The 14,398-nt window shown below is 49.9% G+C and overlaps 1 protein-coding gene across 1 annotated transcript in view; it reads left to right on the forward strand.

Moving 5' to 3' along the window:
- The window catches only part of ALG3 (ALG3 alpha-1,3- mannosyltransferase), a 73,916-nt gene that overhangs the window by 5,929 nt on the left and 53,589 nt on the right, over positions 1-14,398 (forward strand). Inside the window, exons 4-5 of the mRNA XM_075340356.1 lie at positions 11,007-11,167; positions 12,419-12,539. Coding sequence (XP_075196471.1) covers positions 11,007-11,167; positions 12,419-12,539 — 282 coding nt within the window. The remainder of the gene's footprint in view (positions 1-11,006; positions 11,168-12,418; positions 12,540-14,398) is intronic.

The raw sequence follows: 14,398 nt of genomic DNA on the forward strand, positions 1-14,398 counted from the left end.
CAATGGGACGGGAAGTCGACGTCCCTCGACAGGAACGTTTCCCTTTCTCAGGCGGCCAAGGAATCTCTTCGGTGGTGGCTTCTTCCCACATCATTGTCAAAAGGAAATTCCTTCCTACCCCCATCCTGGGCGGTGGTTACGACAGACGCGAGTCTATCAGGGTGGGGAGCAGTTTTTCTCCACCACAGGGCTCAAGGTACGTGGACTCAGCAAGAGTCCACCCTTCAAATCAATGTTCTGGAAATCAGAGCAGTGTATCTTGCCCTACAAGCCTTCCAGCAATGGCTGGAAGGCAAGCAGATCCGAATTCAGTCGGACAACTCCACAGCGGTGGCATACATCAACCACCAAGGAGGAACACGCAGTCGGCAAGCCTTCCAGGAAGTCCGGCGGATTCTGACGTGGGTGCAAGACACGGCATCCACCATATCCGCAGTTCACATCCCAGGCGTGGAAAACTGGGAAGCAGACTTCCTCAGTCGCCAGGGTATGGACGCAGGGGAATGGTCTCTTCACCCGGACGTGTTTCAGGAGATCTGTCGCCGCTGGGGGATGCCGGACATCGACCTAATGGCGTCCCGGCACAACAACAAGGTCCCGGCTTTCATGGCACGGTCTCACGATCACCGAGCTCTGGCGGCGGACGCCTTAGTTCAAGATTGGTCGCAGTTCCGGCTACCTTATGTGTTCCCACCTCTGGCACTGTTGCCCAGAGTGCTGCGCAAGATCAGGTCCGACTGCCGCCGCGCCATCCTCGTCGCTCCAGACTGGCCGAGGAGGTCGTGGTACCCGGATCTGTGGCACCTCACGGTAGGCCAACCGTGGGCACTACCAGACCGACCAGACTTGTTGTCTCAAGGGCCGTTTTTCCATCTGAATTCTGCGGCCCTGAACCTGACTGTGTGGCCATTGAGTCCTGGATCCTAGCGTCTTCAGGATTATCTCAAGAGGTCATTGCCACCATGAGACAGGCTAGAAAACCATCCTCCGCCAAGATCTACCACAGGACGTGGAAGATATTCTTATCTTGGTGCTCTGCTCAGGGAGTTTCTCCCTGGCCATTTGCATTGCCTACTCTTCTTTCCTTCCTGCAATCCGGTTTGGAAAAAGGTTTGTCGCTCGGCTCCCTTAAAGGACAAGTCTCAGCGCTATCTGTATTTTTTCAGAAACGCCTAGCACGACTTCCTCAGGTACGCACGTTCCTGCAAGGGGTTTGTCATATCGTCCCTCCTTATAAGCGGCCGTTAGAGCCCTGGGATCTGAACAGGGTTCTAATTGCTCTCCAGAAGCCGCCTTTCGAGCCTATGAGGGATGTTTCCCTTTCTCGCCTTTCACAGAAAGTGGCCTTTCTAGTAGCGGTCACGTCTCTTCGGAGAGTGTCCGAGCTAGCAGCGCTGTCATGCAAATCTCCCTTCCTGGTGTTTCACCAGGACAAGGTGGTTCTGCGCCCGATTCCGGAGTTTCTCCCTAAGGTGGTATCCCCCTTTCATCTCAATCAGGATATCTCCTTACCTTCTTTGTGTCCTCATCCAATTCATCAATGTGAAAAGGATTTGCATTTGTTGGATCTGGTGAGAGAACTCAGAATCTACATTTCCCGCACGGCGCCTCTGCGCCGCTCGGATGCACTCTTTGTCCTTGTCGCTGGTCAGCGTAAAGGGTCGCAAGCTTCCAAATCCACCCTGGCTCGGTGGATCAAGGAACCAATTCTTGAAGCCTACCGTTCTGCTAGGATTCCGGTTCCCTCAGGGCTGAAGGCCCATTCTACCAGAGCCGTGGGTGCGTCCTGGGCATTACGGCACCAGGCTACGGCTCAGCAGGTGTGCCAGGCGGCTACCTGGTTGAGTCTGCACACTTTTACCAAGCATTATCAGGTGCATACCTACGCTTCGGCGGACGCCAGCCTAGGTAGACAAGTCCTTCAGGCGGCGGTTGCCCACCTGTAGGAAAGGGCTGTTTTACGGCCCTATCACGAGGTGTTATTTTACCCACCCAGGGACTGCTTTTGGACGTCCCAATTGTCTGGGTCTCCCAATTAGGAGCGACAAAGAAGAAGGGAATTTTGTTTACTTACCGTAAATTCCTTTTCTTCTAGCTCCAATTGGGAGACCCAGCACCCGCCCTGTTTTCTTAGGGATTTTTGTTTTTTCGGGTACACATGTTGTTCATGTTGAATGGTTTCAGTTCTCCGATGTTTCTTCGGATCGAATTTGTTTTTAAACCAGTTATTGGCTTTCCTCCTTCTTGCTTTTGCACTAAAACTGAGGAGCCCGTGATCCCACGGGGGGTGTATAGGCAGAAGGGGAGGGGCTTTACACTTTTAAGTGTAGTGCTTTGTGTGGCCTCCGGAGGCAGTAGCTATACACCCAATTGTCTGGGTCTCCCAATTGGAGCTAGAAGAAAAGGAATTTACGGTAAGTAAAATTCCCTTCTTTCTCTGCTGCAGATCTAGCAGTGAGGCCTCCTTCTCACATCCGTGTCTCCAGTATATGTGACGTCCATTTTCACGCTGACACGTTGACATGTTAAACAATGCGTTTGTGCATACGTCTGTGTTTTGACACTGTCCATGTGGAGCACACGCCTGTCCGTGTGCTCCACATGGTGATATGCCTATTTTCTGCCAGCTGTACAGGTGTCACATGGACCGCACACTTGTGTGATCCGATCCATGTGACATCAGTGTGACATATACCAGAGAAAAGAGGTCACATAAAAAAAAAAATGTTATACTTACCGGTCTCCAGCACTGCTGTCTCTGCTGTTGCTTGTGGGCCCGCTCATTATGCTCATTGCATATTGACCGCACTCACCACAGACCTGGAAATAACAGCAGCACCAGAGACAGGTAACTATACCAACTCATGCTGGCCGTGTGCTATCTAGATGTCACCCGGATAGCACAGGGACAGCAGACGTAGCACATACATACGCACCTTCACCACGGACCGTTGAAAACATTCGTGTTTCCCATGAACGTGTGAAGGAGGTCTTATACAGAGCTCATGAATTTGCTGGACTACCTGGCAGCACGCCAAGTAGTCCCCTAATGATAATCTACTGCTGATTAAACAGTGTTTTGTTGTTTTTTTTAAATGAAAACCACACTAAGCAGCCCAGTAAGTAAAACACAGGTAGAATCAGGATCTCTGCCCCAACGTTATGCTGCTCTCAGATTAGGTGTTAAAAACCTGATGACACATTCCCTTTTAATGCTGTTAATGAATCTCGCTCAGGTCTGCTGCGCTCCAGCACATCATCACTCTGCAGTGAGGAGCGCAGACTGTCATTATGTCTTAAGGCCCTCTCACACGCAGAGATCTTTGTCAGATCTGTGGTTGCAGTGAAATCATGGACATATTGTTCCATTTGTACACAGCCACAAACCTGGCACTGATTGTCCACAATTTCACTGCAACCACAGATCTGCCGCAGATTTATCTCTGTGTGTAACAGGGCCTTTACCCTGTGCATGGTCCTTTTCCAGTGTGTTGCTGCCTGCTTATAATTAGTCAGTGTTAGAGGAAGAAGTACATGCCTCCAGTGAAATCTCTCAGGTAATGCCCAATTGGACTTAAAAATATTTAACTCATTAGGTGTCAAATATTTTGATTGCTAAAATCTCAGAGATTAAAAAGAACCACATTTTATTTTTCTGTGCAGCTACTATTAGGCTGGTGTCAGAAGTCCGTGTTTCTTTTTCGCTCCTAATTGGGAGACCCAGACAGTGGGTGTATAGCTACTGCCTCTGGAGGCCGCACAAAGAACTACACTCAAAAGTGTAAGGCCCCTCCCCTTCTGGCTATACACCCTCCCGTAGGAGTACGGATTCCTCAGTTTTAGCTTTGTGCGAAGGAGGTCAGACACGCACGCATAGCTCCATTGTTTTTAGTCAGCAGCAGCTGCTGACTATGTCGGATGGAAGAAAAGAGGGCCCATACAGGGCTCCCAGCATGCTCCCTTCTCACCCCACTGTATGTCGGAGGTGTTTGTAAGGTTGAGGTACCCATTGCGGGTACGGCGGCTGGAGCCCACATGCTGATTCCTTCCCCATCCCTTTTTACAGGGCTCTGGGTGAAGTGGGATTTACTGGTCTCCAGGCACTGAGACCGTGCTCCATCTACAGCCCCTGGAGAAGATGCTGGATGGAGCGGAGTACATCAGGGACATGGCCCTGCTTCCTCAAGGTACTCTGTGTCCCCGTGCATTTGGCGCTCACACCGCAGCATGCTGGGTGTTGTAGTGCGCCGGGGACATTAGCGCTGCGGCGCTTGTGCCATAGCCTCATTCAGCTTCGCTGAAGCAGGCACACTTTTGGGAAAAGGTCGCGCCGGCCGCTGGGACTGCGGCGCGGCTGGCACTTGTGGTGCGCCGGGGACTTCAGCGCGGGCCGCGCTTTTACGGCGGCCGCGCTGATAACTCGAGTCCCCGGCTTTTGCGGCCTATTTCCGTTCGTTCCCGCCCCCGGACCTGCCAGTCAGGAGAGGGGCGGGACGCTGGTCAGTGCATCAGCGCTGAGGGCTGGAGTCGTTTTTACATACTCCAGCCCTCACAATAGGCACAGAGGGGACACTGTTTCCCGCACTTTTGTTTGGGAACTCCCACGGACCGCCCCTCTCCACAGACGCCGGCAGCCATTCCTGCTGACACGCTGAGCTGCAGAGGGGAGCCGGGGAGACCCAGACAAGGAATTCTGCGCCTCTTACCCGCTATTCAGCGGGCGGTAAGCAGCCCTTTGGGCTCACCCCCTCTTGTGCCAGTAGTAATCTTAGTATTTTGTTCCTGCAAATACTTTGTACTGCATAGCGCTAGTCGCCCTTTGGCTATAGACTCTCTCACATTGCAGAGAGCCAACAGCATGTCGTCCGCAAAACGCAAGGGTGCCAAGGCACAGACATTATATGCTTCCTGTACCGCATGTGGGACTTTTCTACCGGCAGGCTCCACTGACCCCCATTGTGTGCAGTGCTCGGCCCCTGCGGCGCTTGCACAGTCGGGACCTCTGCTGGACGTGACCCAGGGTGTACCACCTGTGAATGCTGTCCAGGTGACAGGAACTGAGTTTACAGCTTTTGCTGACAGAATGTCTCTCACTATGTCACAAATTCTTGACGCATTGCGAGCTAGGCCTGTACTTCAGGCCACGGACACTGTGCAATCATTGCCCCCTGGTCCCCCTCAGCTGAATTACCTCCAAGCTCCGGGACGGGCACATACACCTCAGGGTGAAGACTCTGACTCGGACGATGGCCCCAGGCAACCTAAGCGGGCTCGCTATGACGGGCCTTCACATTCATCTCAATGGTCAGGATCCCAGCGAGATGAATCTATGGGTGATGAAGCGGACGTCACTGATCAGGATTCTGATCCTGGGACCGCTCTCAATCTAGATACACCAGATGGTGACGCCATAGTTAATGATCTTATAGCGTCCATCAATAAGATGTTAAATATTTCCCCACCAGCTCCTCCTGTAGAGGAGTCAGCTTCGCAGCACGAGAAAATCCATTTCAGATATCCTAAGCGTACATTAAGCACTTTTCTGGACCACGCTGACTTTAGAGACGCAATCCAGAAACCCCACGCTTATCCGGAAAGGCGTTTTTCTAAACGGCTTAAAGATACACGCTATCCTTTTCCCCCTGAGGTGGTCAAGGGTTGGACCCAGTGTCCAAAAGTGGATCCTCCAATTTCCAGGCTTGCAGCTAGATCCTTGGTTGCAGTTGAAGATGGAGCGGCACTTAAAGATGCCACTGACAGGCAGATGGAGCTCTGGCTGAAATCCATCTATGAAGCGATTGGAGCGTCGTTAGCGCCATCTTTTGCTGCCGTATGGGCACTCCAAGCTATCTCAGCCGGGCTTGTGCAAGTCGACTCAGTCACACGTGCATTTGCCCCGCAGGTAGCACCATTGACCTCGCAAATGTCGGCATTCGCGTCGTACGCGATTAATGCTGTTCTTGACGCTACAAGCCGCACGGCAGTGGCGTCAGCCAACTCCGTTGTTTTGCGTAGGGCCCTGTGGTTGAGACATTGGAAGGCAGATTCTCATTCCAAGAAGTGCTTAACCAATTTGCCTTTTTCTCGTGACCGATTGTTTGGAGAGCGTTTGGATGAAATCATCAAACACTCCAAGGGTAAGGACTCATCCTTACCGCAACACAGACAAAACAAACCCCAACAGAGGAAGGGTCAGTCTGGTTATCGGTCCTTTCGAGGACCGGGCAGGTCCCAATTCGCCTCGTCAAAAAAGACTCAAAAAGACCAGAGACGCTCAGATTCTTGGAGGTCTCAGTCACGCCCAAAAAGGACAGCCGGAGGAACCGTTGCCAAGACGGCGTCCTCCTGACTTGCAGTCTCCGATTCCCACACCCTCGGTCGGTGGGAGGCTTTCCCACTTTGGCGACATTTGGCTGTCACGCGTCAAAGACCGTTGGGTGAGGGATATTCTGTCTCACGGGTACAGGATAGAGTTCAGTTCTCGTCCGCCAACTCGTTTCTTCAGAACTTCTCCACCTCCAGACCGAGCCGATGCTCTGTTGCAGGCGGTGGCCGCTCTAAAGGCGGAAGGAGTGGTGACCTCCGTCCCTCTTCAGGAACAAGGTCACGGTTTTTACTCCAATCTGTTTGTGGTCCCAAAAAAGGACGGATCGTATCGACCCGTCCTGGATCTAAAGTTGCTCAACAGACACGTAAAAGTCAGGAGGTTCCGGATGGAGTCCCTACGCTCCGTCATAGCCTCAATGTCTCAAGGAGATTTTCTAGCTTCAATAGATATCAAAGATGCGTATCTCCACGTGCCGATTGCGCCAGAGCATCAGCGTTTCCTACGCTTCGTCATACACGACGAACACCTGCAGTTCGTAGCGTTGCCTTTCGGTCTGGCAACAGCCCCCCGGGTCTTCACCAAGGTCATGGCAGCAGTAGTAGCTGTTCTGCACTCGCAAGGTCACTCGGTCATCCCGTATCTAGACGACCTGCTTATAAAGGCACCCTCTCAAGAGGCATGCCAACACAGTCTGAAAGTGGCACTAGACACTCTCCAGAGTTTCGGGTGGATTATCAACTTTCCAAAGTCTCATCTAACCCCGACCCAATCTCTGACTTATCTTGGCATGGAGTTTCATACTCTCTCAGCGATAGTGAAGCTTCCACTGGACAAGCAGTGTTCGCTACGGACAGGAGTGCAATCTCTCCTTCAGAGCCAGTCGCACTCACTGAGGCGCCTCATGCATTTCCTAGGAAAGATGGTAGCAGCAATGGAGGCGGTCCCGTTCGCGCAGTTTCATCTGCGCCCTCTACAATGGGACATTCTACGCCAATGGGATGGGAAATCGACGTCCCTCGACAGGACTGTCTCCCTCTCTCAGACTGCCAAGGACTCTCTGCGTTGGTGGCTTCTCCCCACCTCATTGTCACAGGGAAAGTCGTTCCTTCCCCCGTCCTGGGCAGTGGTCACGACGGATGCGAGCCTATCAGGGTGGGGAGCGGTGTTTCTCCACCACAGGGCTCAGGGGACGTGGACTCAGGAAGAGTCCACCCTGCAGATCAATGTTCTGGAAATCAGAGCAATCTATCTTGCTCTGCGAGCCTTCCAACAATGGCTGGAAGGCAAGCAGATTCGGATTCAGTCGGACAATTCCACGGCGGTGGCGTACATCAACCACCAAGGGGGAACACGCAGTCGCCAAGCCTTTCAGGAAGTCCGGCGGATTTTGACGTGGGTGGAAAGCAAAGCGTCCACCATATCCGCAGTTCACATCCCAGGCGTGGAAAACTGGGAAGCAGACTTTCTCAGTCGCCAGGGCATGGACGCAGGAGAATGGTCCCTTCACCCGGACGTGTTTCAGCAGATCTGTTGCCGCTGGGGGACGCCGGACGTCGATCTGATGGCGTCACGGCACAACAACAAGGTCCCAGTTTTCATGGCACGGTCTCACGATCACCGAGCGCTGGCGGCAGACGCCTTGGTTCAGGATTGGTCGCAATTCCGACTCCCCTATGTGTTCCCACCTCTAGCATTGTTACCCAGAGTTCTCCGGAAAATCAGGTCCGACTGCCATCGAGCCATTCTCGTCGCTCCAGACTGGCCAAGAAGGTCGTGGTACCCGGATCTGTGGCATCTCACGGTAGGCCAACCGTGGGCACTACCAGACCGTCCAGATTTGCTGTCTCAAGGGCCGTTTTTCCATCTGAATTCTGCGGCCCTGAACCTGACTGTGTGGCCATTGAGTCCTGGATCCTAGCGGCCTCAGGTTTATCTCATGAAGTTGTTGCCACAATGAGACAGGCTAGAAAACCATCCTCAGCTAAGATCTATCACAGGACGTGGAAGATATTCTTAGCTTGGTGCTTGGCTCAAGGGTTTTCTCCCTGGCCATTTGCATTGCCAATTTTTCTTTACTTCCTGCAGTCTGGGTTGGAAAAAGGTTTGTCGCTTAGCTCTCTTAAGGGTTAAGTCTCCGCGCTATCCGTATTCTTTCAGAAGCGCTTGGCACGGCTTTCTAAAGTACGCACGTTTCTCCAAGGAGTTTGTCATATCGTTCCTCCTTACAGACGGCCATTGGAACCCTGGGATCTAAACAAGGTTCTCATTGCTCTCCAGAAGCCGCCTTTCGAGCCTTTGAAAGAGGTTTCCCTTTCTCGGCTTTCACAAAAAGTAGTTTTTCTTGTGGCGGTCACGTCTCTTCGAAGAGTGTCCGAGCTAGCGGCGTTATCTTGCAAATCTCCCTTCCTGGTGTTTCACCAAGACAAGGTAGTACTGCGTCCAATTCCAGAGTTTTCTCCCAAGGTGGTTTCTTCCTTTCATCTCAATCAGGATATCACTTTGCCATCTTTGTGTCCGCATCCAGTTCACCAATTTGAAAAAGGTTTACATCTGTTGGACCTGGTGAGAGCACTCAGGATTTACATTTCTCGCACGGCGTCTCTACGCCGTTCTGATGCGCTCTTTGTCCTAGTCGCTGGTCAGCATAAGGGATCGCAAGCTTCCAAATCCACCCTGGCGCGGTGGATCAAGGAACCAATTCTTCACACATACCGTTCTGCTGGGCTTCCGATTCCATCTGGACTGAAGGCCCATTCTACCAGAGCCGTTGGTGCGTCCTGGGCATTGCGGCATCAGGCTACGGCTCAGCAGGTGTGCCAGGCGGCTACCTGGTCGAGTCTGCACACGTTTACCAAACACTATCAAGTGCATACCTACGCTTCGGCAGATGCCAGCCTAGGTAGACAGGTCCTTCAGGCGGCGGTGGCCCACCTGTAGGAAAGGGCTGTCTGACAGCCCGTTCATGTGGTATCTTTTTACCCACCCAGGGACTGCTTTTGGACGTCCCACTGTCTGGGTCTCCCAATTAGGTGCGAAAAAGAAGAAGGGAATTTTGTTTACTTACCGTAAATTCCTTTTCTTCTAGCTCCAATTGGGAGACCCAGCACCCGCCCTATTTGTTCTTAGGGTTTCGTTTTTCGGGTGCACATGTTGTTCATGTTGTTTCTTAAGTTCTCCGATCTTGTTATCGGATTGAATTTGTTTTTGAAACTGTTATTGGCTTTCCTCCTCCTTGCTTTGGTACTAAAACTGAGGAATCCGTACTCCTACGGGAGGGTGTATAGCCAGAAGGGGAGGGGCCTTACACTTTTGAGTGTAGTTCTTTGTGCGGCCTCCAGAGGCAGTAGCTATACACCCACTGTCTGGGTCTCCCAATTGGAGCTAGAAGAAAAGGAATTTATGGTAAGTAAACAAAATTCCCTTCTTTTGGTATGTCCGACATTTGTTTTTAACACGGATGTCACACGTACCCATGTTATTCTATGATGTGCCTCACACGTCCGTGTTTGCACACGGACCGTGTGACCTTTCTCGACCCCGCACGCACACACGCAGGCATCTCCGGCAGTACGGATGTCACACGGATCGCACACTGATGTGATCCGTGTGACATCAGTGTAAGACATACCGGAGAAAATCTGGGTCTTTTTAATAAAAAGAATTTCTATATTTACTTCTCTCCAGCGATGCGGTCTCTGGCTCTGCTGCCTGCTGCTCTGCTGCCTCCCGCTCCTTATCGCCGCTCATTATACTCACTGAATATTCAGTGCCCTGTGGAGCTGGAAGCGGGGACAGCGCTGGGGACTTCAGTGTCGAGGACTGCATCCCTGGGTGAGTTTACAGCAGTGTGTGTGTGTGTGTGTGTGTGTGTGTGTGTGTGTGTTGAGAACCTAGAAGCCGGAACATTGCGGAGACCGCATCGGGGACTCTTCAGAGTTCCCAGTGAACTCTGATGAACCCGTGAAGCTGTAGCGCAAGAGTCGTCAGGATGTCAGAGTTCATTGGGAACTCCGATGAACTCCTGGATGTCGCTGTGCTTTGTGAATACTCACCTGTCCCCACGGTGCTGTCCTCGGCGGTGCTCCGGCTTCCTGAGTGTGGTGAATAATCGATGAATATAATGAGCGGCAGTCAGGAGTGGGAGGCAGCAGAGCCGGAGGACAGCAGGTAAATATGGAAAATCTTTTTATTTCACAGACCTGTGTTTTCTCTGGTACCTGTCACACGCATGCAAACACGTGTGACACACGTGTGACCATAACCATGCATGTGACTGGTACCTGATTAAACACAGACGTCTGAAACCAGCCTTACATTGTGTATCCCGGTTCAACATGAAAAACTTGGTCAAGGTCCTCTTTAAACCTCCTACACAGCTGTTTCTGTTCCAGTTAATGACCATCATTATATGTGTAGGCACACCAGCAGTATCACCTGTTTGGGATTTTTGGTCACTCATACACCTGACTATAGCCCCACAGCTTCCCTGACATTGTATAAGTGTACCTAGAAGTGATATCACGTGAAATTTTGATTTCTCACTTGCTCACTTTGTGATTGATAAAACTAAACCATTAACATTTCTAGTTTTAAATCCTTCTTACTTTGCTTTATACGTATCAAAAATATTTGCGGCGGATGTAACGCAACCTTACTGTTTGTGTTCCTCAATTCTTAGGTACCTCCGTATGTTTTCTTCTTCATGTGTTGTGCTTCATATCGCGTGCACTCCATCTTTCTTCTGCGCCTCTTCAATGATCCCGTGGCTATGGTCATTTTATTTTTTGCCATCAACCTGATATTACAGGATCACTGGAGCTGGGGCTGCTTTTTCTACAGGTAATTATGGAATGTCTTCATTGCCCCAATGTTGCTGTAATTACACTGAAACCACTGACAGACAGAAGACGGCCCTTGTGCAAAAACAATATAGGGCCATAATGTGTCTTCACCCAGACAGCCACCTAAATTCAAAGGACTTAAGGGTACTTTACACGCTGCGACATCGCTAGCGATCTCATTAGCGATGTGAAATTCTAGATCGCAAGTGCGATCTTTCGAGATCGCACATGCGTAAAATGACCTATGTGCGATCCCGAAAGATCGCACTTGCGATCTAGAATTTCACATCGCTAGCGATGTCGCAGCGTGTAAAGTACCCTTAAGGCTATGTTCACACGCTGAGTATCTGGTGTTTTTTTTTTTTTTTACCTCAGTATTTGTAAGGCCGCTTTCACATTGTGCTTTTACCTACGCTCACTAGTCCCGTCGGGGCATCCGTCCACCCCCCCCTCGCAAAACGGGTTTCGAACGCATACGTTGACTGAGCCATTGACTATAGTGGAGCAGGCGGGGTCAGCGTGTGCTCGGTCTTGCACCATTTTCGGGCGTATATGCTCTCTGCAGACTGTGACTTTATCAAAATTACACTAAGCAGTCCTGTAAGTGACACATTGCTGTAATCAGTATCTGTCCCTACAGTATGCTGCTCTGATTACATAGAAAAATCTGGTGACAGATTCCCTTTAAATGTATAATCTAAAATCCTTCCAACAATACATCAACCCTAAACATACTGCCAGAGCTACAAAGGAATGGGTTGGATCAAAGCATATTTCTGCTTGAATGACCCAGTAAAAGTCCAGACCTAGATCCCATTGAGAATCTGTGACCACTTGAAAATTGCTGTTCTGACGCTGAACATCCAATTTCATTGAGGTAGAGCCATTTTGCAAAGACGAATTGGCAAAAATGTTCAGCCTCCAAATGTGCAAAGCTGGTAGACCTACCACAAAAGACTTGGAGCAGTAATTGCAGTGACGAGTATTGACTCGGGGAGGGGGGCTGAATATAAATGCATATGATAATTTCCAGATTTACATTTTTAAAATATGTAGAAAACATGTATAATTTTTTAAAATACTTTACATACAAATGCATGCTACTTTAGTGGTGTTTTTTCACATAAAATCCCAATTATTTACATTTTTGTAGCGTAACATGAAAAATGTTGAAAAGTTTCTGGTGTATGAATAACTTTTCAAGACACTGAGGATAATCTTATCCTATCTTATCCCACTTTTCTTGCAGCTTAGCTGTATCTGTTAAAATGAACATTTTGCTGCTAGCTCCAGGCCTTCTGTATCTGCTCCTGTGCCAGTTTGGACTGCTGCGCACTATACCAAAGCTTTGTATCTGTGCCCTGCTTCAGGTGAGTGCCCTCTGACCTGGTACCACTTCTTGTGCTTTTGTGTTTGTATGCTTCAAATTGAGTTAAAGGCCTAATTCATACATTCTGGCTTTCATGCTGTTTTTGCAGCCAAAAGCATAAGATAATTTGAAAGAAATAAAAATAGTGAAAAACAAGTTATGATACATTTACCCATCAAGTACTTGACATGGATTATGATTGGATTTTTCCCAGAAATCTGTGTTAACCGACGACAATTCACTTTCTCTGAATAGTAATAGTTTGCTCTGTTGAACAGGGGTAATTCTCATGCAAACGCTCTACTGATCAAACTGCATATCCAGAGCAGAAATCCAAGTGTCCACCGCAGGTTCCAGCCATTGATCTTTTGGCAAGGCTAGTGCTGGATTGATTTTGAGTCACATAAATGTGCAGTAAATCTCCCTTTTGTGAATTCCCCATTACACTGCTCTGTCCTGGATCAATGTCTGTCTTTGGCTTTAAAAAAAAACAGCATCAAAAATTGCATGTGTGATTCCAGCCACAAGGAAGACGTCACATTAAAAATCTACAAACCTTGTCCTGTTGCTGAGCCATGATGTCTTCTTATCCAATCACTTATAATGAAAAAAAGTGATTGTTTGTCCTTAGCTTGAAAATGGAACTAGGCTTTTAGGGGCACTAAAAACACAGAGCATTGGAGAGCGGGCGCCATCAGAACTGTAGCCGGGGGAGAATGCTGATTCTTGTAATTTTTAAATGGGGAATCTTTAAGGCTAGTTTCACACTTGCGTTGAACGGCATCCGTTGCATTGCGTTGTGTGACGGATGCAACGGATGTGTTGCATGTAGTGGCACAACGGATCGTACAAAACGGAATTTTTTTTCTTTCGTTTTACCGGCGGCAGACTATTGTGAACGATCAGCTGATCGCTCACAGCAGCCGGTCGCTGGGTGATCAGCTGATCGTTCGGCCGCCGAGAATGTGTGAGGGGGGGCGGAGTGCGGGGTGGGTGGAGCAGAGCGGGACCATGGCGCTGAGGACGTCAGTGCAGCGAGGAATGCAAGGCTAGGGACAGGTGAGTGTGTATGCGTGTGTACATGTGGAGTGCGGGAGGGGGTGGAGCTGAGCGGGGAAGTGTCGGGCTCCCTGCACACGTAGCCAGGGTAAATATCGGGTAACTAGGCAAAGCACTTTGCTTGGTTACCCGATATTTACCTTGGTTACCAGCGTACACCGCTTAGCGCTGGCTCCTTGCACTCGTAGCCAGGGTAAATATCGGGTAACTAGGCAAAGCACTTTGCTTGGTTACCCGATATTTACCTTGGTTACCAGCGTACACCGCTTAGCGCTGGCTCCTTGCACTCGTAGCCAGGGTAAATAGAGTAACTAGGCAAAGCGCATTGCTTAGTAACCCGATGTTTACCCTGGTTCCGTGTGCAGGGAGGCAGAGCATGCGCAGTAAAATCCTACGGTTTGCGCTGCTCAAAAACGCTACATGCAGCGTTCTCTCCGCCCGACGCAGCATCAAAATAACGACGCTGCGTTGTGCAGCGGATGCAACGCAAGACCATACGTTGCTATCCGTAGCTAATAGAAGTCTGAGGAATATAACGGTTTCCTGCAATGGTTACCGTAATTCCTCAAGGCTGTGGATAGCAACGGAAGCGGTCCAACGCAAGTGTGAAAGTAGCCTAAGCCTAAACTGACAGTATAAACGAAGCACCTAAACATCTTGGTCTATGACCGAAAACCAGCATAAAGCACTTTTGTATTGGGCAAAAATTTCGACATTTCAAAGTTACTCAGAAATGTAGCAATTTTGGCTTTTCGGGCAGCTCTGCCAAAATGGGCTAAGTTGGGAAGAAGCTGGCTGTGC

Source organism: Anomaloglossus baeobatrachus, chromosome 3 (genome assembly GCF_048569485.1).
Source record: "Anomaloglossus baeobatrachus isolate aAnoBae1 chromosome 3, aAnoBae1.hap1, whole genome shotgun sequence".
NCBI classification, from domain to species: Eukaryota; Metazoa; Chordata; class Amphibia; order Anura; family Aromobatidae; genus Anomaloglossus; species Anomaloglossus baeobatrachus.